General features: G+C 36.0%; 1 protein-coding gene and 1 non-coding gene across 2 annotated transcripts; one reads left to right on the top strand and one right to left on the bottom strand.

Moving 5' to 3' along the window:
• Window positions 1-2,325: 2,325 nt before the first annotated feature.
• On the bottom strand, window positions 2,326-11,174 carry LOC121424436 (sodium- and chloride-dependent glycine transporter 1-like). Its single transcript, XM_041620122.1, has 7 exons — window positions 10,872-11,174; window positions 9,927-10,122; window positions 8,235-8,366; window positions 7,473-7,812; window positions 6,484-6,980; window positions 5,562-6,187; window positions 2,326-5,315 (listed from the first exon to the last, which is right to left on the bottom strand). The coding sequence occupies exons 1-7, from the start codon at window positions 10,914-10,916 to the stop codon at window positions 5,052-5,054; spliced, it is 2,100 nt and encodes a 699-aa protein (XP_041476056.1). The 5' UTR covers window positions 10,917-11,174; the 3' UTR covers window positions 2,326-5,051.
• Window positions 11,175-15,928: 4,754 nt separating this feature from the next.
• TRNAK-CUU lies at window positions 15,929-16,001 on the top strand. The gene has a single exon. It is a non-coding gene; the product is annotated as a tRNA-Lys (tRNA).
• The last annotated feature ends 8,739 nt before the right edge of the window (window positions 16,002-24,740 follow it).

Here is a 24,740-nt window from a genome sequence, read left to right as displayed (position 1 = left end):
CAGTAAATAATCGTGAAATATCTGTGAATTACAAATAAAACAGGAACTCTATTCGGTGAGTGGGTGAAACCGTAATGTCTCCCTCTATTGAAAACTGTTGGATTCCTTTTCATTAAAGGGGATGTGAACCCTGAAGAAAAGTTTGTATAGTTGCAAAAATACCAGACAAAAATGATAAAGTATTGGTGAAGCTTTGAGGAAAATCTTGTCCATCTAAGATTAAGAATGTTACAAGATTTTTATTTTGTTTTTAATATGTGACATGATATATTGTTATTATTATTTTTATTATTTTATTCGGCATTTCAACAAAAAAAAGTTTACAATCAATTTACAGGAGAAAATACAATTACAGAGTGGAAAGGGATGTTTGCAGAACAAGTCCAGGTTGCCTGGAAAAGGAAAAAGTTAAATAAATAACTGTAGCCCGCAGGCTATCCTTCCCGACCTGGACCTGTATGTAAACACCCCAAGAATAAAAACATGTATATAGATTATTATATTAATACAAGCAATAATTCATATAGAAAAAGCATATTGAAATTGATATGTATAAGAACAATGCAATATAGTGTGATTGAAACGTAATTAAAGGGCAACTTAAAGAAGTTGTAGTAAATTGGTATTTAGATATACATTTGAATTAGCCAGGTAAATATAAACTTTAAAGAACATTGTATTGGGGAAGGTGTATAAGCAGTAAAAAAAGGGAAACCTCATAAGATTTGAAATTAATAAAAAGAAGAAAATATGAATATTAGAATAATGTACCGGTAAATGAGTGTATATTTAAACAGAAATTTGTCAGGTTAACAGTTCACTAGGAATTACAATAAATATACATTGTTTAACGTAATTCAAACTAAAAGTATATAAAAGCAAATGGATTAAAGAACATTAGATTAGACAAATTAATGCAGTGAGTATAGGAAAGATGAAGCTGACCAATATTCCATTCTGTTGCTCATAGAGCCCCCCCCCCCTGCAGTAATCATTATACATCTTATTCAAATAACTCAGTCCGTAAGCATCTTAGCCATGGATTTAAAGATCCACAGACCAGGACAAAATCGTTTCGTAGACTAGGTGTTAATTCCTCCCACACTCTTGGGAAATAGTGGGAAACAGATATACTGACAGTTATGTAACATAATTATGCATACAATCAATTGACTAACTACTAGGGTTTTTTCAGGAAGTGCCTGTGCAATATTTTGTCATATACTGAAGGTACAATAAAAAAGTAAATTTTTACAGAAAATGGAATTTCATTGATGCTTTTACTCAACGATAACGTGAAAACTACTCTCGCATATGACGTCGCAGAAGAGAATATAAGATTCTAATAACTTTTTAAAAAATATTTGATTGACTTTCATCAATATCCTTTTCTGCTTTTTTTTATAACATTTTTTTTTTGGGGGGGGGTCAGAGTTAACTTCTTTAATAACATTGTACAGGCCTATGTCAAACATGTCAAGTTTTATTTTGATTGACTTCACTCGATTGTTTCCATCTGAACTTTGATGTCGTTTTTTTCTCTTTCTCTCTCCATTGTATGTTCAAGCCATCCCCCCCCCCCCACATTGCGATGATTCAATTCAAGTTTGAACCAAAACTCGTAACAAGATTCATTTACTGCGTGCATATCCGACTTTTCACAACTTATGCCCTTAACTTGTTCACATACTATCTTGACGTTATCCATTTAATTCGGGCAAGATTGTAATATTTATAATCACTGGCGTCATAAGAGGGGGCGTGGGGCCCATGCCCCCCCCCAAAGAAAAAATAACATTAATTAAAAAAAAGATTCACGACCAAGAAAAAAAGGAGAAAGGGAAAGGGGAGAATGAAATGTGATATTATTTTTTAAATATTAAAAGAACAATAAAATTCATTGCCCGATATGCCATATCTATAGGCCCCTCAAACGCCACTGTATATAATTATCAAGGGGTGGTGTCACGGGGTGTAAGGCGAGGGAGGGGTAATCGACCCCCATGGTTTTCCAGAAAGAAGAGGTGACATTATTACCCCTGTAAATTTTGTGATTCAAGTATGAACAAAGCCACGTCCCCTCTAGGTCGTCTCGCCCTCCCCCCCCCCCCACACGCACACAATATACCCCTGCACCGCCCATGAAATCAAGACAATTATTCCTGTATGCTCGCTTAAGTTCATTCACACTAATTGTACAAATTGAGCCTCAAACTTCTCAACCACAGTTCACTCACACTAATTGGAAAGATTGGGCCTCAGACTTCTCAAACACAGTCCACAGAATGATACACACAGTAATAAATACAAATGACACTTCAGTGATTTTGATTTCAACATTTTAATCGAGCTTGTACACTCTGCAAAATTACGCACAAACATACACTATTCATTCATGGAAATATTCCAGAACTATTTCATACAAGAGCAGGGAGACAGTGATACAACATTTTGCTAAGTTTAAGGTATTTTGTGCAGACATAATTTTGTGTTTCAAGTATGAACAAAGTTACGTCCCTTCTAGGTCGTCTCGCCCCCATCCCCTCCACAAAATACCCCTGCACCGCCCATGAAACAGTGATACAAAATTTTGCTAAGTTTGGTACTTTGTGCAGACATAAAATATGTCTTAGAGCAGAGTATTGAAGTAACATGAAATTTGTTAATTCGTTTATTTCCAAGAAAAGAATTACTGTTTATCATAACCGAGATGCTCAAACTATTCACGCTCTATCCTCTCAACTCACTTACTTTTCGATTATAATATTTAATTCCCAATTTAAAAATCGCCGTTATATTATAAAAATCGAAAATATGTTCAAGCTCTACCCCCCCCCAACAGTGATTTTTTTTCTTTCAATTTTAATCTCCTAACAAAATCGAAATTCATGCTTCCCACGGCATATCATTATAAATAGAAATGCCGGTTATAGTACATGGAATGATCTAGAGAAACTTACGCAATTCGTAACCTCATCATCAGGCACCACGAATAACTATGTAAAATGAAGGGTTCACACACTTGCTTACGTGCATAAAAACATACCCCCAAACAAATAACATATGCATTAAGTTATGGCTCAGTTGTTTATTTCAAAAAGTAAATAAATATTATTTATGCAATATACATATCAACATTTATATAACAGCTGCAAAAAAGCAGTATATACACTTCATTGCTTTTTTTCAAAAGTATTCATAGTCTTGGATGAAGGCAAGTAGTTCTTAAATAATTTCACACCATACGTACACACACCCACACCACTAACACTGTTGTGATATTGTGGCAGAATCGTAATATGTTTTGATTGTACTGTTTTTATGGTTATTAAAACAGAATTACTCGATGCCTATACGGGTTTATGAAGTTATGATTGATTAGGCAAGTGATAATATATACCGTAACAATCAACTCAACAATTAGGTGAGAGCGATGATTAAGTCTATAGATTTCTTCTGAATAGGGCATGTTTTCCCACCTTTCGTTTTGTTTTTAATCTTGATGAGATCAAGTCTCGCTACTAGAATCTAATATTGAGGTCGTGCATGTTATTATTCTAATTGTCAGTTTGCTAATTAGCCAATACTCGTAATGCATAAATTTAAAATAACCCAAAACCATTTCAATTCGGAATGCATCCAACATTTGATTTCACGTTGAATGAATTACTAAATACAGTCGTATGGATCCATTTTAAGCTTTAACACATACTAAGCACACATCAGCTTAAAAAAAATATGGTAAGAACTTGTATGAATTATCTGATGTTTAACCAACACATCACCGATTCACCCGCTCTGCACCAAAAAGAAACAAAAAGTACAAAACAATTATACAAGCAAATATAAAACTTGAAATGTACATGGCCTTGTGCTTGTTGGAAGATAAAATAACTTTAAATATTTACATGGACTATGTTACAATATGTACAAGGTATTGCTAAGTGTATTTGAATGGTTGTTCAATAATTATGTACAGTCATAAATACAGCAGTCGATGTGCAGCTAATTGGGGGGGGGGGGGATTGGAAGGCTTCGAGATACAGAATGATTTCGGGTGACCCAAAATAAATAGAATGACATTGATTACCATTTTCATTAGCATAATTACAAAGTAATATCACTGATTAGATTTTTGGTAAGTAGTTACGTAATGAATAGATATAGTTACATTCATAGCACGTTTGATGAGTCGACCTGATAATGGAATATTGCACAACACGGTACATAACAATATATTCCACGTAATATGATTCATTCTTACAATATCAACCTTCTCATAGTAATAAATAATGCCAGCTAGGAGTTTAATGATTGTGGGCTAAGGTCATTTCGCAACATTTCATTGAGCAGTTGCGTCTTTAAAAAAAATATTTGACGATGTCGAGACCATTCAAGAGTGCATATTACAAATTGTAAACATAAAAATGAAATTTGATTTCCTTTTTTTTGTTCATTATAACAAGCAACTTTTAAGAAACGTTTTACGTTTACAAAATGGCATTTTTCGTGAGTTGTGAGCTTACCATACATGATAAGATGGTACTTAAAACAGCATCAGTAAATATTTCAATACATTTTAACTAACAACGAAAATAGCATCTTCTCCGCAAAAGATTTCGTGTATCACGGAGACTATTTCATGTTCAGGAGATGGCAATAGGTGTAGCATTCTTGCATGAAAATTGATAGATTCTACTGACTGGATGCCTTGGAAGGACAATATCTTATTCTTCTAAATACTGTAACCCTGTATCAAGAGTACGTAAGATCTCAGACGCTAATGGCATCCAGATAACCTTTAGACATTTTCACGAGGACGGATTTGCCGGAATTTCCACGAGGCTACTTCAGAAAGCCTGCGCAGTCTTGCATGTAGACTTCAAGAATGGTTATTTTACCATTCGGCAATAGGTTCTTGATCATTGAAGTGTCTCAACCGGCTGAAGCATCTCACCGCCCCTTCATCCCCTAACTACCATGGACTGCATCATCGGCGCAAAGCCCGCAGCCATGGCAACATACAGTCAACATCTAAGGCACGAGGATGCTTATACCGTGCTTCCGGGTCCACCAACAGCACCGTTTAGATGCAAGGCATTGACATCGATGGTCTGCATGGGTACGACTCCGTTTTGATGAAGGGGAATGGCGACACCCCCTTCTAAGTCCTTCTCGTTCTTCTCAGGTAGGCTAGGGTCTAGAACGCCCCCCATGGTAGTACCGTTCTGCCTGTGGATCTCGATGGCCTCACGCCTGTCGGCAAGGTGAAGAGGTCCCCACTCTGGTCGAGGAGTTACCATGTATTTTATCCTCTGCAACCAAAAGAAAAAAAAAGAATACAAATCATTAGTTTTTAGACTCCAAGTTGGACTGTCTACATCGTCAGTATACAACTTCAAATTCAGGTGATCTGATTTTTTTCCAGGTATAGTAATTCCAGTGGTTAGATTTAAAATTTTGTTAAGTTGCATTTGTAACATTAATTTAGAGTATTCATTATTCAGCACCACAGGACTATTTTTCTTTTAAATCAACAATGGCTTAAGTATTGTACTTACATCAACAAATCCTCCATCAGCACGGACGAACTCGATGGCCCAAACAGCTGGGATGCAGATAAGAGATGAACAAATCATAAGCCATCCGATGACATGGGCCCAGGCAGGGTACTCGTATTCGCCAGCAGTAGGGAAGGTCCAGGTAGCCCAGTTGAAACCAAGAACAAAGAGAAGTACACCAGGAGTGATACAGCACCAGGTCAGAGGCCAGAAGTTGAAGAGTGGGTGGTCAACGATCTTATCACCGAGCATGGTCCTGATGTCGTTCATGAACCTCCTGGCTCCGTAGATCCAGCCGATTCCGATGCACTCACAGAGACCAAAGATGAGAAGGGCGAAGTCAGCGGCGTACTTGTCCATGAGGATGACCCAGTATCCACCGGCCTGGGTGACACAACTGAGACCGAAGATGAACCCGATGAAGCAGTAGAGGAAGACGATAAGGTGCTTCCTCTTACGGAGGGATGGGAACTCATCAAGGATGGCGGTGGTGACGGTCTCGATGATACAGAACTGGCTGTCCATACCGAGAGTGATGAGCATGAAGAAGAAAAGAATGGCCCAGAGAGGAGAGATTGGCAGGAGGGTTACAGCCTCGGGGTAGGCAATGAAGGCAAGACCGAATTCTGTAATGAAAAACATGAAAGAAGAAACCATTAGAGTTGGGTTTGCTGAGCTATGATTAATTGTGAAAACATAATTTCTTCCAATCTAAAATGAAAACTGATAACAAAATTAATGGACGATTCGGTAATTATTCATTATTATTAGAAAAAAAAATTATTGGTCCGATGAGAAAACTTTAGAGTATGTATTGAAATTACGAATATCTTATAAATACATTTGTATGTTTAATAATTGAAATGGTTATAGACAATGTAGTCGAAACAGTTCAAAGAAAATTATTGACTGATTAACTTACGTTCATCGACAACACTCCCGACGGGTTTGTTCAGGACATGAGCCATGTGACCAAGGATCGAAAAGATGACAAAACCGGCAAAGACGGAGGTGGCACAGTTGGCAATGGGGACAATCATGGCATCACGGAAGCAGTTGTTCTTGAACTTGTTGTAGGAGGAAAGGGTGATAAGTCCTCCCCAGGATGCGCTCAAGGAGTAGAAGATCTGGACGGCAGCATCCTTCCAAACTTTGGCATTCTTGAGGAGTTCCCACTTCGGGGTGATGAAGAACTTGATACCATCGATCTGACCCTCCAGGGTGATACCCCTGATGAAAAGGATGAAGAGGACCACGTATGGGAAGGTAGCGGTGAAGTATACAACCTTGCCAGAGGACTTGACACCTTTCACCAAGCAGAGGAACATGAGGGCCCACGCGAAGAGAAGACACAGAGTCAACTGCCAGCTGATCATACCAGGTTCGCTGATGTCACCAGATTCGTTCAACATGCCATACCTAAAAGGGACAAGAAGAGTTTTAAAAACATCAGTATTAACTATTAAACAATGGTATGGTGAAATGATAAATAATCTAGATTATCAAGGAAGCGGTGAGAATCTCAATTATCCAGGCTTTTAACTGTAAACATTAAATATTTATTGAAGATTCAACAAAAAGAGAGAGAGAAAAAAACAGTGAGCGAAAAGGCAATTTTCAAACAAATTAGATACAAGAATTGATTAGCGCCATCTTGTGATGTAATTTGCCCAGTCCTTGCTTCTTTACTCAATAAGCTTTTGCTGACTCATGTTTATTTAATTAATTACCCAGCTTCCGCATAGGGCGTGTGATCGACATTGTGAAAAAAAGAGGACGCCTGCTACTGATTGTCCCACTTTTGTCGCAAGTGTTAAGTAGACCAAGGCATGAAATGCAATAACTAGTAACATAAATTCACGAAAAAAAACCACACAAAATGATAATAATGATGATGACATGCTATCTTACTTGTAAAATTCTGCGGAGGCGCTCTGGCGGCTCGCATGGAGGGGGTCGCTATAACCCGTGAGGTTTCCATCATCGGAATAGGTAATGTTGTAGCTCTCCTGCTCGGCGACTGTCAGGTTACCGATGGCGACGCAGGTGTTGTTCTCGTTGACGATGCCGCCAGACTCGATGCATTCCTGGACGAGTTGAGAACAGTAAGGTGTATTCCAACTGTGATGGCACCCCTCCCAGGGTAGGACTCTCGCAAAAGACTTGAAGAAGTAGAAGAGCGAGTAGGTGATGATCACATTGTAGTAGATGCCCACGATTGCGGATACCACAACCATGCCATAGCCGACACCTAGATGAATAGATTCAACAGAAAGGACAGTTTTATATTAAATTTTTGTTTTTATTTGAATGAAATAAGATTCAAAGTTTTAATCATCAACATGAAATAGTTATTCAAGCTTAATATAGTTTTTTAAAAGAGAAATAAAGGCTGATGGGTTCTTTCATCTCCAATAAGGACTTTAAAGATAATGCAATCGCTCATATTTACTGTTATTGAAATGGATTTTTATAAATCGGGCTACAGACTCCAAATACCCCCCCCCCCCCACATTCACCTCCCCTGCCCAACCACCACCATCCACCAACAAAAGTTACATTTTATGAATAGAACCACATTCCGCGGTCTCCAAATTACTTAGTGTGGTCTGGTAACCGCACCTAATATAATCATAGTAAATCGCGTTTACTTATTGGTCAATGTTCACTTACCTCGCATAAGAGGGACAGCATTCCAGGCTCTGATTGGTCCTTTACTACAGTATTGTCCGAAAGCCAACTCGAGGAAAAAGAGCGGAACACCGGCCAGGCACAACATAACAAGGTAAGGGATCAAAAATGCTCCTGGAGAAATATATGAAAACGAAAGTCAAATATTACTCACACTGTTGGGGAAAAATGACTCATCAAGTTTACGCTTTATTTTATGAAAACAGAACGGGGTAGAATCGTATGACATTTGAATCAAATAAAACTCATCCCCCAATGTAAAATTCACATTTATATATTAATTACAATAATCAAAATAATGAAAATAAATATTTCGATGTAGAATAGTAGATGACGCCTCATGAGGCAATGTAGGCCGACGAATAAAGCATATAACCTTCATTTATGTTTCCTAGGCTCAGTATGTTTTATTTTGTGTTGGTTTTGCCTTGTTTTGGATTTTGCAACTTGTGCTCTTTATACTGATATTTCTATGAAGATAATAAAAATTAATAATCGAAAGTAATATATATATGATCAGAAAGCACGTAAATATTCTTTTGGAATGCAAACGCCGTTAGAATAAACACCAACCAACCAATAAATATATATTGATTGGTGATATATACATGTATAATAAATATATATCACCAACCAATAAATAAATAAATGCATTTGAGATTGAAAATACAAAATGTAATAAGAATCTCCTCAAATATTCTAAGAAAGAAATATTTATATCTTAAACTATCATATTCCGATTAAATCAACCTACAAGTACTTCCTCGTTATGGCAATTCATTTTTTTCAAAGAAGGATAGTATGAAACAGATTCAAACATTCATTTCCTTATACGAAAGGGAGAGGTACTTTTAATATCGCAGGAATGTCCATACCCGCCTTTTCTGGCTTGCTCATTAGCGGCTGCCAGGGCGACTAACGTCATGGAATTTTCCCACACTCAGATACTCATTGATGACGGTTACTCATGAATATTAATCACAATGGACGAGCCCCCGGAATACGAGCATCCATTGGCTCATCGCCATATTGACGTCACAATAACTAAATATTTATAAGGTGTGTCATTGACGTGCTACCCACGCTAGCAGTGGAAACGTTTTTCAGAGAAGGCGGGTGAATATGTAAATGAGAATTGGCGCGGAGCCAAAGGGCTGGGCACCCGGCGTTTTTGTTGTGATTTTCAACCGGCGTTTTGTAATAAGCCGGCTTTTTCGACACGCTAGCTTTTCTTGTTCAATATTTCAGTCTAGAGTCTAGACAAACTGGCACTATAATGACTTGAAAAAAGCTTTGTCAAATTCTCCCTTATTTCATCCAGCAATTTCTATGATTCACAACATAGGGGTATAATTATCAAAAGAATTAGGTTAGAAAATCAGATACGATCCATTACATTTTTTTCGGAGCATATAGATTTTAACGATCACCTTGTAAACATTAATTGTATTTGCAAGTACCAGATAATGCCTGGGCTCAAGAAAAAAAATTGTATTCTGGCTTAAAGTACAAAATTTGGTTAAGAATAGCATCACTCATTGGCTTCGCTAGTACAATATCTTCATTCATTTTCATCGCACATAAACAAAAAACACTTTAGCGATTTTCTTAAATCAAAAGCTCGACGTGTGGTTATTTTTTGAATATCAAAATAGGAAAATGCCATCAACTCACCTCCGCCGTTGGAGTAGCAAAGATAAGGAAATCGCCAGACATTTCCCAGTCCGACCGCGTATCCAATACAGGAGAGAAGAAAATCTAGATGGTTCGACCAGTTGCCACGATCATCTGCATCTTCCGACTCGATCGTCTCTTTCTGAGGAGTAGCAGGAATGTTGCTCAATTTCATTGTCAGAGTTTGCTGCTGCGGCTAGAAAGGAAAATAAGATATTTGAAAATCAGTGTTATGAAAAATACGCATATTAATTTATTAGCCTTAAAATGCAGTGTATTATACAAGAGTAATGTTTTCAAGTTTTTTTGCATCTATGCAGACTATCCAGCGGGTTAAGGCTAATCCCAACACCAAGCAGTTCAAAGTGGACCATGCTTTGAATCTACCCCTGCTCTTTTCGTATAGTCGGTCCTTTTTCTACCACCGGGGCGTATTAGCAGCAACACAAAAACCCAATTACATACGCTTATTCTATACTTCTTACATGTCTTAAACCTCCACACAACTCGTCAAAACTTTCTCAGTACTTCATGATTGCATCTATTAGAGCCTTAATTTGATAGCGGCCCTCCCAACGGCGCCGTTAGCGGAGGAAGAATACAGGAGAGAGCTCAGATTAATCAGAGAGCACTTTGGCAGTATTATATCGAGAGATTATAGAGATACAAAACAAACATCAGAAAAAATACATTTCATCGTAATATTTTTGTTACAATACTTTGTATAAAAATAGAGAATTTGTATCACTATAAGCTCAATTTAAATCATGTAAATAATTAGCTTCTTCAATCTTGGGGAGACTTTGACTAGAATAGAAAGGTACGTACATGTAGATGAATAAGAAAATAGCAATTCGCAAGATAAATGTAAAAACAGGAATTATAAGATTTTAAAAAAATAAACAAAATCGAAAGTTTGAGAATCTACTCCAATATACAACTTACCACTTCGGAGTAGGCCGTTTTCTCTGACTTAGTCTTTTCAGACATGATGTCTTGCTGATGATGAAGTCCGATTTGATCACAATAACAAAAATACAGATGTAAACATGAAAATCAAAACAAGACCCAAGTGTTTTCAATATCAATATCAGCACGAATAATAATGAGGCGAGTAATAAATTATGAAAAATATCCAGTTAGTGCTGTGTAATGGTAACTGGAACAAAGAAAGTATGAATCCGGAGTAAAATGTGCAAAGAAAAGATGTTACTCCGATGAAATCACGATTGCTTCTGGAAATTTTCCGTGAGAACCGTTACTATATACCCGGGCGAACTCATGTATTAGTAAACACAAGACATGTGCTCACGTAGTGGATGAATATTCATGAGCTGCGATGCGTGTCTTCTGATTCGTCAAAATCACACGCTCCGTCCGCGTGATCATCCAAATAAGGAGATTGGGGAGGGGCTTCGGAGTATGAATGACCGCACCGAGAATAACACTAACGTAACGTATTGTGGATTCTGAATAGAATTCTTCGCCGCATATCTCGTGACCAACATTTCCTGGTAAGAATTATTTTTGCTTTGTTGATGACCCAACGATTAGTCATTGAAGATAATTATCATAAGAGCAACACATTGTTTCGTACGAAATGTTTATCGAAATGATAATTTGCTGTTGGCAATGTGGATACAATATTATCTTGTAAGGATATAGGGGTCGTATTTGTTTAAATTTTGATACATAAAACACATGACGGGAGCCTAAAACGGTCGGCCTAGAGTAGATTGATTATTTCGATATTCATAAAGAATCAGATGACATATAAAACAAAATAATTACATAGCAGTTTACAAACACAATCAACAGAGGAAATAAAAGTAGCCCAGGTCCTGGCTTATCAATGTCGAGGCATGCAGGACATACGGTATACCTTTCGTTGTAATTTAGCGGCTGAACAAGCATTATTTTATTATCGCCTCTTATTGCTTATCAACTGCAATGCCTACATCAACTTCAAAATGAAAATAATAACACACACAACCATGACTAAAGGCCATGTTTTCTTCACCAACCCTGCATCTTTATGGTGTCAACTTGTGTTACAGACCGCTCTGAAATTAGTTTTCTAAAAATACCAATGTCAACACAACTTCAACAAAAAACAAGGCTTTGTAATTTGTCTGCATGACAACTTGTTTGGAAATGATAGTAGCTCCCAGTATGTGAGAATGACAATTCTTATGTTTCCGAGTTTGGTGCATCCAAATATTTTTGACCCGAGGTGAACGCCCTCGTTTGTAAATAAATACACCAATGCAGGCGGAAGTATGGGCCCAATGTAACGGTGGTTTTCCACCCACGTTTTAGTCTTGAGTCTGATATAGCATGCATAATCCTTCGTGTGTTGTAATTATCCGTTCATTAGACATAGATTATGACAATTATAACTGTTTTCTTCACTCTCTTGTTGTGTTTATTTCACGCATCTTAGTGACAACATATAAAATTGTATACCAGATTCTTAAATTGATATTTCTATATACATGATATAAGGATCGAAGTGGATTGATATGGCGAATAGGATGTAGTGTAGGCCTGCATCTCCTGTTAACCGAGCATCCTAAACGCGAGGCTCTTGTGGTTATGAGCTCTCAGTAATTTTCCACAGTCTTATATACCCTCGCATAAAGTACAAGAGTGAAGTGTTGTTATCAGTCAGAGGAATCGAACATTATTTTGGTTTCCTTCTTGGTATGTTTTACATGGAAAACAAGACTTTGTATTAATTGAGGATGGTTTTGAGGAAATGCCCTTGTACCGGATGTCGTGCCTATATTGCTAAACCACATCCAACCTATATACTGTATACTGGAATGATTTCAAGGAAGTCGCAATTTTTATTGATTATCATTCGTTATAAAAATGTATCTTCAGGTTTTAAGCCTGAAGATGACCGACTGTGATAGTGTGAAAAGTTCATGCAAAATGTTTCATATTCAAACAACAATGTTAACGTTTTGCTCATAAGATTATCATTGTTGTTTAATTTTTTAAACATTTGTACTCCCAAATAGAACAGGAAGTTCATGCAAAAGTAGGTTTATTTTGTTGTTTAATGTTTTACTGCCAATAGGCTTATAAATTATGCAGAAGTAGGTTTATTTTTATGTTTAATGTTTTACTGCCAATAGGCCTATATTAGTTACGAACACTAGGCCTGGCTGTAGGCCCTATATAATAATATATCTTGTTAAAAAATACAAGTTTTTCAAACGTCAATTCCTTGTTCATTTTCATTGTAAATAAAAATAATGCACGGAATATCCACATCAACCATTTTAAACCTGGATTTGTTGGCTTTTCCAATTACTTATTATTTTTTTAAATTAATTAATTCAAAAGGTTAGCACGCAAGCATATAAAAAGGACGAAATAAAGACTATTTAAGATGATACAGAAAATGGAAATTGTATAAAACAAAGCAAGTAAGTCAGGCGGATCATAGGGGGTGGATCGAAACTAGTAAGGGGGTGGATCGAAACTAGTAAGGGGGTGGATCGAAACTAGTAAGCATAAAGACCCGGCTTTTTACCGGGATAGCTTTTAACTATACAATCATAACAATGTAACGTGGCATTCCAGGAATGTATACTATTAACGCTACAATGGAAAAAACGTTCATTCATGAAAATCTTTTGAGGAACCAATCGACCTGTGTTTGTAAATAGTTCTCGACTTCAGACGTTTAATCACGCTGTTCAAAGTCCAATATGTTTCTTTTTCCTAGGTCTTGACTCTTGGTACACCAAGAATGACTTGCAAATAATGTTTATTTTTCCATGATTTCATGACATGCAAACCCCAAACCTTTCTACTTCTGTCTCCCTATCTCTCTTTCCATCCCCTCTTCTTTTTTTCCCCTCTCTCTCTCTCTTGCATCCCCCCTACCTTCGGCATGATGCAAAAGGGGAAAAATATTACTACAACCCCGTTGAATCTTCGAGAAAACATTGCAATAATTTTAAATTAAAGAATAGTTTTTAACCTAATTCGATACTAAAATACTCCTATGACTATAACTATCTGACATAATGAAAACATGATCACTTTTAGGCCTAATTTAGTGTTATAATGGCCCTATACGAAAATTCTCATATGAAGCAAATTAACGAAATCGATGTTAAAATCAAATGTTTTATAATTTGTTATGCTGTGCAGAAATGGTAATATCAGAATGTTTGCATACCAGTTAATTTAAATAATGCTTAAAAATCAAATTCATGGTAATTTTGTGAATGTGACTTGATTGCGGACTTGATTCTCAGAACATCTTTGAGAATTATAAGGTTAATAACCATTATTTACTTTATTGACTATAAGAGTAATAAATCACCACAAGCCTCGGGTTTTATCTCCTGTGTTTATTTTCTTCAAGTAAATAAGGGTCATTATCTTATTAAAGGGGAATCCAACCCAAATAAAAACTTGTTTTTATAAGAAAAAGAAAAATCAGACAAGTTGATAGGTGAAGGTTTGAACAATATTGGACAAACAACAAGAAAGTTATGAATTTTTAAAAGTTGTAAATATTGGTGATCATTTTACCCATGGAGACTTCAAATTGGCCGCATATGTGATGTCATAGTGATGTAAGGCAAGGACTACTCTTCCATGGACTCCAATACATATTATGGCTAAAATGTCATTTTTCCCAAAAGTTTTATTTCAAATTATATTTTTCTTTCATGAGGACATAAAACAATATACTACCTGGGTTATATTAAGATTACTGCCCCAGGGGAATGGGTACTTAGGAGAAAACCACAAATCCCTGATAATAAAGTACATGGCCTATGGAAAGTTGTCCTTGCCCCTTGTCATAATTTAATTACCCAGTTGCCAATTTGGAATCTACATATTATTAGTGATTTCAATTTTAAAGTAGCTATAACTTTCTTACTACTTGGCTGATTTCTTTCAAACTTTCACCATTCTGTTTAATTTATTTTTCTCCTTCCCAACACAACTGTTTAAGGCCAAGGCTGGATTCCCCTTTAAGTTCACCGTCCGAACCATTGTGAGACGGCATCTGCGCGGGAACTCAACAACGTGGTTGTGTTTATAAACAAAAGATACCGGCCGGCGCATTACGTAATGCCCACGCCGGATCCCAACCCTAAACCCATTTACCTAAAACGCCACAAAGACCTACATTACATGGAAGAAGGGAGATAAGTTCGAGGATGTTGGAAAACTTTAAAATGAACAGGTAAAGTTAATGAAAGAAGCTGAATAGAAAAGGCGTTGGAATGTGACTGTCAACTGGCCGGAACAAAAGTTGCACCCCCTGTAGAAATATCGATTTTATTGATTGATGGAAATAGACGTTGAACTCATGTCAAAATTTTGGCGCCGTCGTTACGTTTGACGTTAATTTGAAAGTTGTTCTTGAGCCAAGTTTTAAACATCGTGGGGGTGCCATTCGCCGACTTTGTTTTGTTATTGTTTATTGGCAGTATAAGTGAATAATGGACATCGAATGAGGATAGGTTATTTTTTCGACAGAAATTCACATTATCCTATGAAGTGTAGGTCCACTACGTGGACCAACCAGGCTTGCTGTATATTTTTTATGAAGAAAGATCAATAATAATTATGAAACAGAAGCTGATTAAATAAAAACAAGAAGACTGCAATGAAAAGGTGAGTTCCAAAAGGTGAGTTCCAAAAGAACACATTAACTGGTGAGTACATACTAGAATATACAATTCAACAAAATTATTAGTTTATTTTATCACCCAAAATATAAATGCCCAAAGAATGAAAATATGATAAAAATAAAACTTTCTGTGGTAAAAGAAATAAACATGAATCTTCTCTTATTTTTATCTGAAATCATAATTATGGGGTCATGGGAAATGGAAGGTCTAAATAGGGCTCAGAGAGAAGGGCGCTTCGCGTTAAAATTCTATGGACTTTTTTAGAACGTTCAACCTTCATTATCGCAACAGAGTCCTAACCAACCTGAGGTACATCTTTTCAACATATAAGCCCGGTTAGCTCAGTCGGTAGAGCATGAGACTCTTAATCTCAGGGTCGTGGGTTCGAGCCCCACATTGGGCGCACATTTTTGCCTAATGCAATCGTCTACGTCTGCTGTGCTCACGGATTTTTTTAGGCGGTTTTCATACTTTTGCAAGTGATCACGGTTTTATCATGGACCTATGGTTTTATACATCCCTTCGTATGTGCATGGACCTAGGTATGTGGGGTTGTTTTTCTGCTTCTTATATTGTTTTTATCGCTTTTTAATGGTTGTGATCATGAACGCGCCAATTGTGAGTGCCACCGTTGCAAACTTAAGTGTTTGTTCAAATAAAATGAATAACCACAGTATTAAACCATTCATCTTTACAAGGTATAAACGGTCATATGTGCCTCGCTCGGGTACCCTTCAGGAATTCACAATGACGCAGGAATTCTATTCTTATACCATTTTCTACATTAGTTGGCTTTAATCCTTTGACAAGAGAAGATTGCTTGACCAAAAGGTTACGAGGCTATGGCCCACAGTACCTTTTTATGAATGGGATGGAAAATTTCTGTGAACTGGGGTGACCGCAATACAAACTATACACACAAGGGACGCCACGTATATTTACATTCCATTCAGATTATATGATCGATAAGTATGTACGAGTATTTGCATGTAGTCTGAGTTTCCATTCCCAGTCTCATTCATTTTTTTTTTCAAATTTATCCCCATGTGTCATTTATTAAAGTACAAATTTCTTCTGACAAACAATAATCATGGCATAAATAAATAAAATATAAATATAGACACGATTGTGATGAAGTAGGCCAAGGCCCATTATAATGGGTACAAAGATATATTTTTTCTTAAATATTAGATAATTAAATGCTTCACAATGAATATCGCTAATTTTTTTTGTCAATGCATGCACGCGCCTGACCTGCAAATTGTAGAATTTGCCTTTCGATAGTGAGAAGATGAAAAATGGAGAAAGCTACTTTTAAGCTACGGAGTCAATGCTATGGGGTCCTGAATATTTGGATAATGGTAATTACCATAAATTAAAACATAAACATTTACTTTAAAATCATGTAAGAAATTAATGCAAAAAAACCGCATTTTCAAACGATTTTATTAAAAAAAGTGGATCAAGCTCAAATGTTGATGAAAAAGTTACAACCTCGTCATTTGCTCCCATGGGAAAAGGGCTGACTTTGAAATGAATTAGATCCTATCCTGTATACTAATAACCAATGACCATAACGAAATATTACTACTCATACGTCATCAAGGTCATTGTGGTGTCACACATTAATGGATGTAAATTTTGCCCTAGTCTCTGGCGACAGTCATTTTGCTGAATAAATATAATACATCGCCAAAAGAGTCGTGTTCCAAATTATCTTTCTTCTACCAGAAACAAGATCGTCTTCATATAAAATTATAGTGCTCTTTTATGATATCTTTATTCCTGCATTGTCATGATTGTCGGGTTATTATAACGTGCATGTTGGAAAATATAAAATCAAATGGTTGCATTTGGGCGGCGATGTTTTGGGGGGATTTTTCAGGCAGTGAAAAAATATAGAAGGCAAAAGAAGAGAAGAAGGAAAAGTGGAAAAGAAAAACCCCTGTAATTCAATTGAAAAATGGTAATATCATTATACAGGCCTATTTTTGTTCTTAGAATTTTTCATTGATCAGGTATCTATCCTTTTTTCGTGCCCCCTTCCTTTCTTTTTTATTGAAAGTATCAAACGTCTACATTGCAAGAGCCATATTATTACATTCTTATGAAATAATTATAGTTTGTTATAATTAGTATTGAAACTAATTTTAGGGACTTGCCTTCTATACGAGCTTTGCTTTAGTCCCTTCGTTCACTCCTACATTTTTTTCATCGATAAATAATTGCAGCTCACTTTATTTTTGTTTAATTCATCTTCAATATTTGTTACGAAATGTCATTGATCTGTCTGTATATTATATTGAATATGTATTGTAAATTATTTTGAAAATTTTGTTGAACGGAAATAAATAGATCTAAATCTAAATATTACTGTGTCATTCATTCTGAAAAATCGTGGTGCCCGCTTGCTTTATTGCATATTTCAGAAGGTTTGTCTGGTTCGTAGAATAATAATTATGAAGGCAACTGGTGTTGGCATGCAAACAATTTGGTCACGCTTGATCCTGCATGCTTGACCAGTGGAATCGGAATGGAATATTACGTTATTGTAATGATCATAAATAGCCTCGGGGTCAATTGATATCGTTACACATTATGCGTGCGTGGTGACAAATTAGATGCAGCCTTACGTCAAGACGTTTCTTCATTGTTTTTGCATATCTATATTCTTTTCATAATATTATAAGCGACTACTATGGCGTGTCTTCTACTATTATGAAATAACATAGTTTGCCAATCTACAAGTGATTCTTAAAAATGTAGGACTCTGGTCAAACGACTTAACAAAATTTACTAGATTCGATATGTTAAATTAATAGTCATGATACTCGGTTGACAATACATTTTGAACTTAGAAAATGCTTCGTCAGTGTTCTTTCGCGATTTAATAGCAATACGTATTAAGATACTGTACTCAAAACATGCTTGAAAAGAAATCGACTAATCGAATATAATAAGACAAAACTCTTATGAATATATTAAAAAAAAAAAATAGATCACATTGTTCCGGTGTCGTTTAATATTGATACATTTTATGAATCGAGCATAATGTATTGAAGGGCTTATTGTACCTCATTATAATGGGTGTGGGCGTGACAGAGAGAGGGTGTGTGTTTGTGTTTGGAGGTGTGGAAAAGGTTTTGTTTGTTTTGTTGATGTTGTGTTTTGTTTTCGTGTGTGTTTTATATATACAATTTTTATTATTATTATTTGCCCCCCCCCCCCTCTCCTGTGGAAAATCCTAGGTACGCCACTGCCCCGTACCCTCCCACTCACTCTCTATATAACATCAGATTATTGTATACTTTCTAAGAATAAACATAGAGACTTTACTTTTTTTGTGTATTGTCTTTAAAAAGTTGGAGGCATGGATATACATGTATAAATATTTTTTATTATTATTATGGGTTGAACTCTTCACTTAAAAAGTCTTTACTTTTGATTTTTCATCATACAATACGATATTATACAGTAAATACATGTGAAATTACGTGTTTTTTGTTATTTGTATTATGGGTTATAATATTTGTTCAAAATATTTATATAAAAAATTGTTATATTGCTGTATACGTGTACTTCACTTTAATTTGTATACATGCATTTGATTTATTACCCTTGTATGTATGAAAAATGTGATAGTATCTGAATAAAGGCTTAAAAAAGCGAAAAAAGTGTGTGTGTGTGTGACAGTACAAAACTGCACTGCAAAACGAATTGGAGTTTTTAACCAACATTTGGTAGGTTCATTATTATTTTAATCATCATTGGTTAAAAAAATTAGAGTGTGGGTTTGTTCCGATCGATGGAATGTTGATTTCATAAATAGCTTATTATTAAAATAATGACACAATATCATTTCACTGAATCATTATACATAAACATCGATTATCACGACACGAGTCGTCATTATGTTTAGGCGTACATCAATAACAATCTATGGTCGCATATTTGAAATATATTATTTTATACTGTATGCAGCATCATTAATTTTCATTAATGTGCTGTACCCTACTTAAACATGCTAAACGACAGTGAAGGAAAAGTACCACAAATAGCATAAAAGTGCAAGGTATTTTTCTGAAGCTGAACGATATGTCTTGGATTGCAAAACTTTCGTCATTATCATGACTGTTATTATGGTCTTGAACTAAAACTGAAGATCAGAAATAGCTTCTAAAGTTACATTTTCTTTGATGAGCAAACAGTATATAGCTACTGTAAATTCTTCATAATAAAATTGAAAAAAAAGTGGGGGCTTGCGTCGTAAACTATAATCATGATGACGTGTATCACTGTTGTAGCGAAATATTTAAAAAGAATGATAATGACGACATGCATAGCTGGTTTAGCAGATAAAGAAAATTCAAACAAACAAAACACTGAAAATTTGATCAAAATCGGACAAGGCATTCTAAAGTTTTGCATTATTCCGGTGAAACACTTGTAGGCATGTCTTCATGAATATTCAATGAGCAACTTGATGATGTCATATCCCCACTTGTTCTTTCGTATTTCATCATTCGATTTATTTAAAAAAAATCTACCAAGAACTGACAAATTAGATATTCATGCAACTTATTTTAATAAAGATACACATTTTTCACACAAAGTCATGTATGAATAAATGAAACGATTATGATTTCATGTAATAACATGAGAAAAAGTAAAGTGGGGATCTGGCATCATAACCCCACCTAATGAATATTCATGATGACGTGCATATAACTGTATTTCCACAAAATATTGCTAAACTTTGAAATTTAATAACTTCGTTATTATCCGATTTTGATGAAATCTTTAGCATTTTTCTCTGTGAATTTTACTCTATTTATTTAGATGTAACTATTTTCAGCCCGGAGTACCCCCTTAAGCCATTCATGGTATATATTACTTCCTGCATGTACTCAATATAATTTCACACCTGCGCATGATATCGTAAAAAAATGATCCAATACTTAACATCATGCACATATACCGGATACATCGTACTGATTATTGTACCAGTAAAAATGAAAATATGTAAAATTTAATGCAATTTCACGGAATCGTTATCCCAGTCGTATGGAGTAGATTTTTATTTGATTATTCTTCTCTTTTTTTTATATATCGCTATGGGGCATGCTTGCTATAATTTTGTGTACATTTTGTGTAGAGTCACAGCCCGGTCACGACATTCTCGTTCTTGGACTTATCATAATGGGTTATCATATATCAATCTTATCAATATTAAGGTGATGCACCATGGCGGTTTACAATGGGTGTTATGAGGGAGGAAAACATTTTCTAGAAAGATAACCAGTAATGTGACAGACTGTAGTTATTTGTGCAAATAGGAAATACTGATTAAAATATCAATATTTATTCAGATTGTAAACAAACATGAAGCGACAGCTTGCGAAACTCGTCTATCATATAAGCACAACTGAGCGTACTTTTGTGACGTCATCGTCATAGAGGAAGGGGGCCATAATGAGGATCGAAAAAATCCTTCCTACTTTTCACCGCGCTCTCATGTGACGTCACGATGTTTAGGGATTACTTGAATATCCTGCTCCAGTTATTACCCGAGATTGGTGTAGTAAAATTTTGTTTGAATTATCCTGTGTAGTGCGGCAGAATAAAAATAGGCATAGCAACCGATTGATGAGTGGATTAAGCTGAACTCTGAGATTCTGAAAGATATTATCATGGATTGATTGATAGTAGATGGCACTGGTATGAATAGTACGGGTAGATAGTTAGATATATTTAGGAAAAAATAGATGAATAGACTGATTAATAGATATTGATGAATTGGTTGGTTGGCTGATTAATTGATAATCCATTTGTGTATTCATTCATATTCGTTAATTTTTGTTGATTGATTGATGTAGTAATTGACTGAAATGCAAATTGAGGGTATGAATGCGTTTTTATGTTTGATGTTATAATCAGCGTTATCATTTTCTGTATGTAAACAGAGTGAACTGATTAGAGTGTCTGCGCTACATGTTTTTGAATTATGTTTTATTGTTTATGAATTGATAAATTGTGTCAATGTGTGCAAAGTACATCGTTGTTGTATCCACAACCTCAACTTGAACTTTTTTATTTATTTTTTAGTTTATGTTGTCGTTTGTCGCCATGATAAAGACCGCATTCTCTTTGTTTACAAACGTCTTGGCCATGACGTCATAAAGTGATGAGTGAGTTTGCTCACTCAGCGAGTCGTTCACATTTTCAAGAACTTCTCAAGTGTGTAATGTCCTCTCCGTGTTCCCGGTACCGGCCACCTGATACTGCACAACTCTGAACTGTACGACGTCATAATCATGTGACGAGACCCATGCCAAGCCGATTGTTGACAAGGGGGGTATGACCTCAAGGTCACTGTTGTGCACAGATCTCAAGTTCAGCACTGTATTCAGTTCAGGCCTAGTTTAAATTCACAGACCGATATGAATTATGATTCAATAAGAAAGCGTCTATTTTTCTATCCTTTTGAAGCAAATACGGTGTTGATTTCCTTTCGTAAAAGTCTTGATGCAACAAGCGGCTGACGTGGCGGGGATGGCATGACAAACCCAGGATCAAAGCTAGTGAAGGTTTACATTTTGTTTATAATCAGATGGGGTCTGCGCCACGAGACTATAAAAGTGGCAACGCCAACAATCAGCCCACTCTTCATTGGCTACAGTCCGCTGGTTGGCAAAGCAATGGAGCTCAAAATCTGTCCGAATTCAAGGAAAGTATGAGCAGTCTTACGAAAGTCTTTTGAAAAACATTCCGAAATAATAACCTGCGTGGAGATTAGGAAGAATGGAGGAAAAATAATATGTGTAGGGATTATCCTTTCGTTAATGGGAATTACCCTAACATCAAAAGAATACAGACAAAATAATTATATCTAGCAGTTTTCATTCAGTATCCTTTCAAAAAAAAAGAATACCACTTCATGGAAAGGGTGATATAAGTCAGTCAATACCCTCCCACCCCCACCCCGGAAATTTTGTTTTATTTGGCCCATTAGTTCATTAATCGCATAAAATATTCAAATATTTGCGTGAGTTATTCTTCTTTTGAAACTCAATGATCTCCGTATAAGTACAACGGATCCACATTTTTATGAAGATGAACATGGTAAAACCCTCGAATAGTTGCAGCCTACTAGTACAAGCCAAGAAAGTAAATGTATGCCTACATTTATCATGACAATAATACATCATGTATAAACAGAGAAAAAACACACGCCATAACTCACATGCATGACAAACTACAATTCTGGGAAGTATCTGATTAAAGGAGGGAATTTTTAACGAATAATTTTTATCAAATTTTCTTCAGATTTTTGTTTGCATCCGAACCCACTCAAAATAAAATTGATATAGCTTCTATTCAGTCAATCTTGAAAAGAAACAATAAGATTGAAGACCTTTTGATTTGGAATCTTATCAGATTTTATTTTTGTTCGTGTCCTGGTTAGTCTTCGTTCATATTCTAAACTCTATTCATTATTTCTCCCCCACACCCCGTACCACTAGCGTACCTACGGGGGGGGGGCAGACGAGGCAGACTGCCCCCCCCCCTGACGAGTCACAACTGATCCCTGGCCAGCTCCTTTGAACTTGAAGACCTCTTTTTTTGGGGGGTTGTTGATTTTTTTTCTGGTACGAAATCCTTTATTTGTGGTTGAAGACCTTTTTTTTGCTTGTCATTTTTTTGCAGACGAATTTGCCCCCCCCCCCTCCTGTGGAAAAATCCTAGGTACGCCACTGCCCCGTACCCTCCCACTCTCTCCTGCAAATCATTACATAATCATTATGTAATCACCGACTCTAATCAGAGCTGTAAGAAACAATCACAACGGGGTACCGTTAGTTTTTGGTGATTTCAAACAGAAGTATTTTTTTTCACAAGAGGCATATCATACTTGTACAACATTCGATTTTGTTGGCAAGAAAAACAAAATTCACAGAAAAGAATTATTATTAGTAGTAGTATTTTTGGGGGGATTGAAGAGATGAGCGTTTATTTTCTCAAATTGCTTCAAAAGTAGAGGGAATGTTCAAAGACAGATGATATCATAAATTCAATCATTTATTCCCCAGAACGGATTTATTACCAGCCTGGAATAATCTCTACATCAAATACTGATTAATTGTGGGTACCATGTACCATGATAACAGTAATAATTACGTAACATAACATGTGCACTTCCGATGTAGTATTGGGCTTTACCACAGATTAAAGTTCAATCTATAAATGTTGGTATACTTGTTATCCATTTACTTCACCTTCCGCAGCGGCACAAAGGAGTAAAAAAATCCTTTCGATATGATAATGATATTGATAAAAACATCAGGATTGATGACTACCAAATTATTACAAAGTTTATTTGCAGTATGCAACTGCGGTCGACTTCCTATTTATCAATTTACTCTAAACCACATGCATTTTCATCCATTTTAACCTCTAATTTGCACAATACGGTCACGAATTGCCTTTGAAATCGACCCCATGTACATTCCATGTGCACTTTTTGCTAAACCAATTTTTAATTTCAGGTACACTTTCAAGTTTATCAAATTCAAGAAAATAGAAAATTGCTAAACTATAGGATTAAAACAAAGAAGAACACGGTGCACAAACCCCTGAAATCAACTGCTAAAGAGAAATGAAAAGGAACGGGGGGGGGGGGCAAAAAAATATAAAAAAAGTGATCCCGGGCACAGAAGAGTATGCCCAACCGCTCTCGTTTTTTTTCCTAGGGAGACCATCCCGCTTTTAAATGAAAAAAAGAGGCTAAAAAATTTAATGCTCAATTTGATGGCACAACTACAACTTTCCAACGTTCCTATTATTCTTTTCATTTTCCGCTCGCTCGCTTCACCCGCTTGCATAAAACCAACCAATATTTGACCAACGACTTGAAATGGATGTCGAGTTGATAAATTCCCCCATTCGTAGATTAAAAAATAACGCCGCTCCTGATAACAAGAGAGTGTTATAAACGTTTAGCAACAAAGATATTGACCATTTTGATCAGGATTTTAATCAACTAAAATCAAGGACGATCCTAAAAGAAAAAAATAATTATACATGTATAATATCTTCCCACCCGCGCATTCCTCGATCGCTTTGATTTTTTTCTTATAAATGT

This window comes from Lytechinus variegatus, chromosome 11, assembly GCF_018143015.1.
Source record: "Lytechinus variegatus isolate NC3 chromosome 11, Lvar_3.0, whole genome shotgun sequence".
NCBI classification, from domain to species: domain Eukaryota; kingdom Metazoa; phylum Echinodermata; class Echinoidea; order Temnopleuroida; family Toxopneustidae; genus Lytechinus; species Lytechinus variegatus.
This window is presented reverse-complemented; position numbering and strand designations above follow the sequence as displayed.

Bases quoted from the DNA above. Each gene is read 5' to 3' on its own strand.
- LOC121424436 (XM_041620122.1), bottom strand. From the start codon at position 10,916: ATGTCTGAAAAGACTAAGTCAGAGAAAACGGCCTACTCCGAAGTG. The intron at 6,188-6,483 runs GTAAGTTAATCA...TTTTCATTACAG, and splicing joins CGGGAGTGTTGTCGATGAAC to AATTCGGTCTTGCCTTCATT. The intron at 5,316-5,561 runs GTAAGTACAATA...TTTTGGTTGCAG, and splicing joins CTGATGGAGGATTTGTTGAT to AGGATAAAATACATGGTAAC.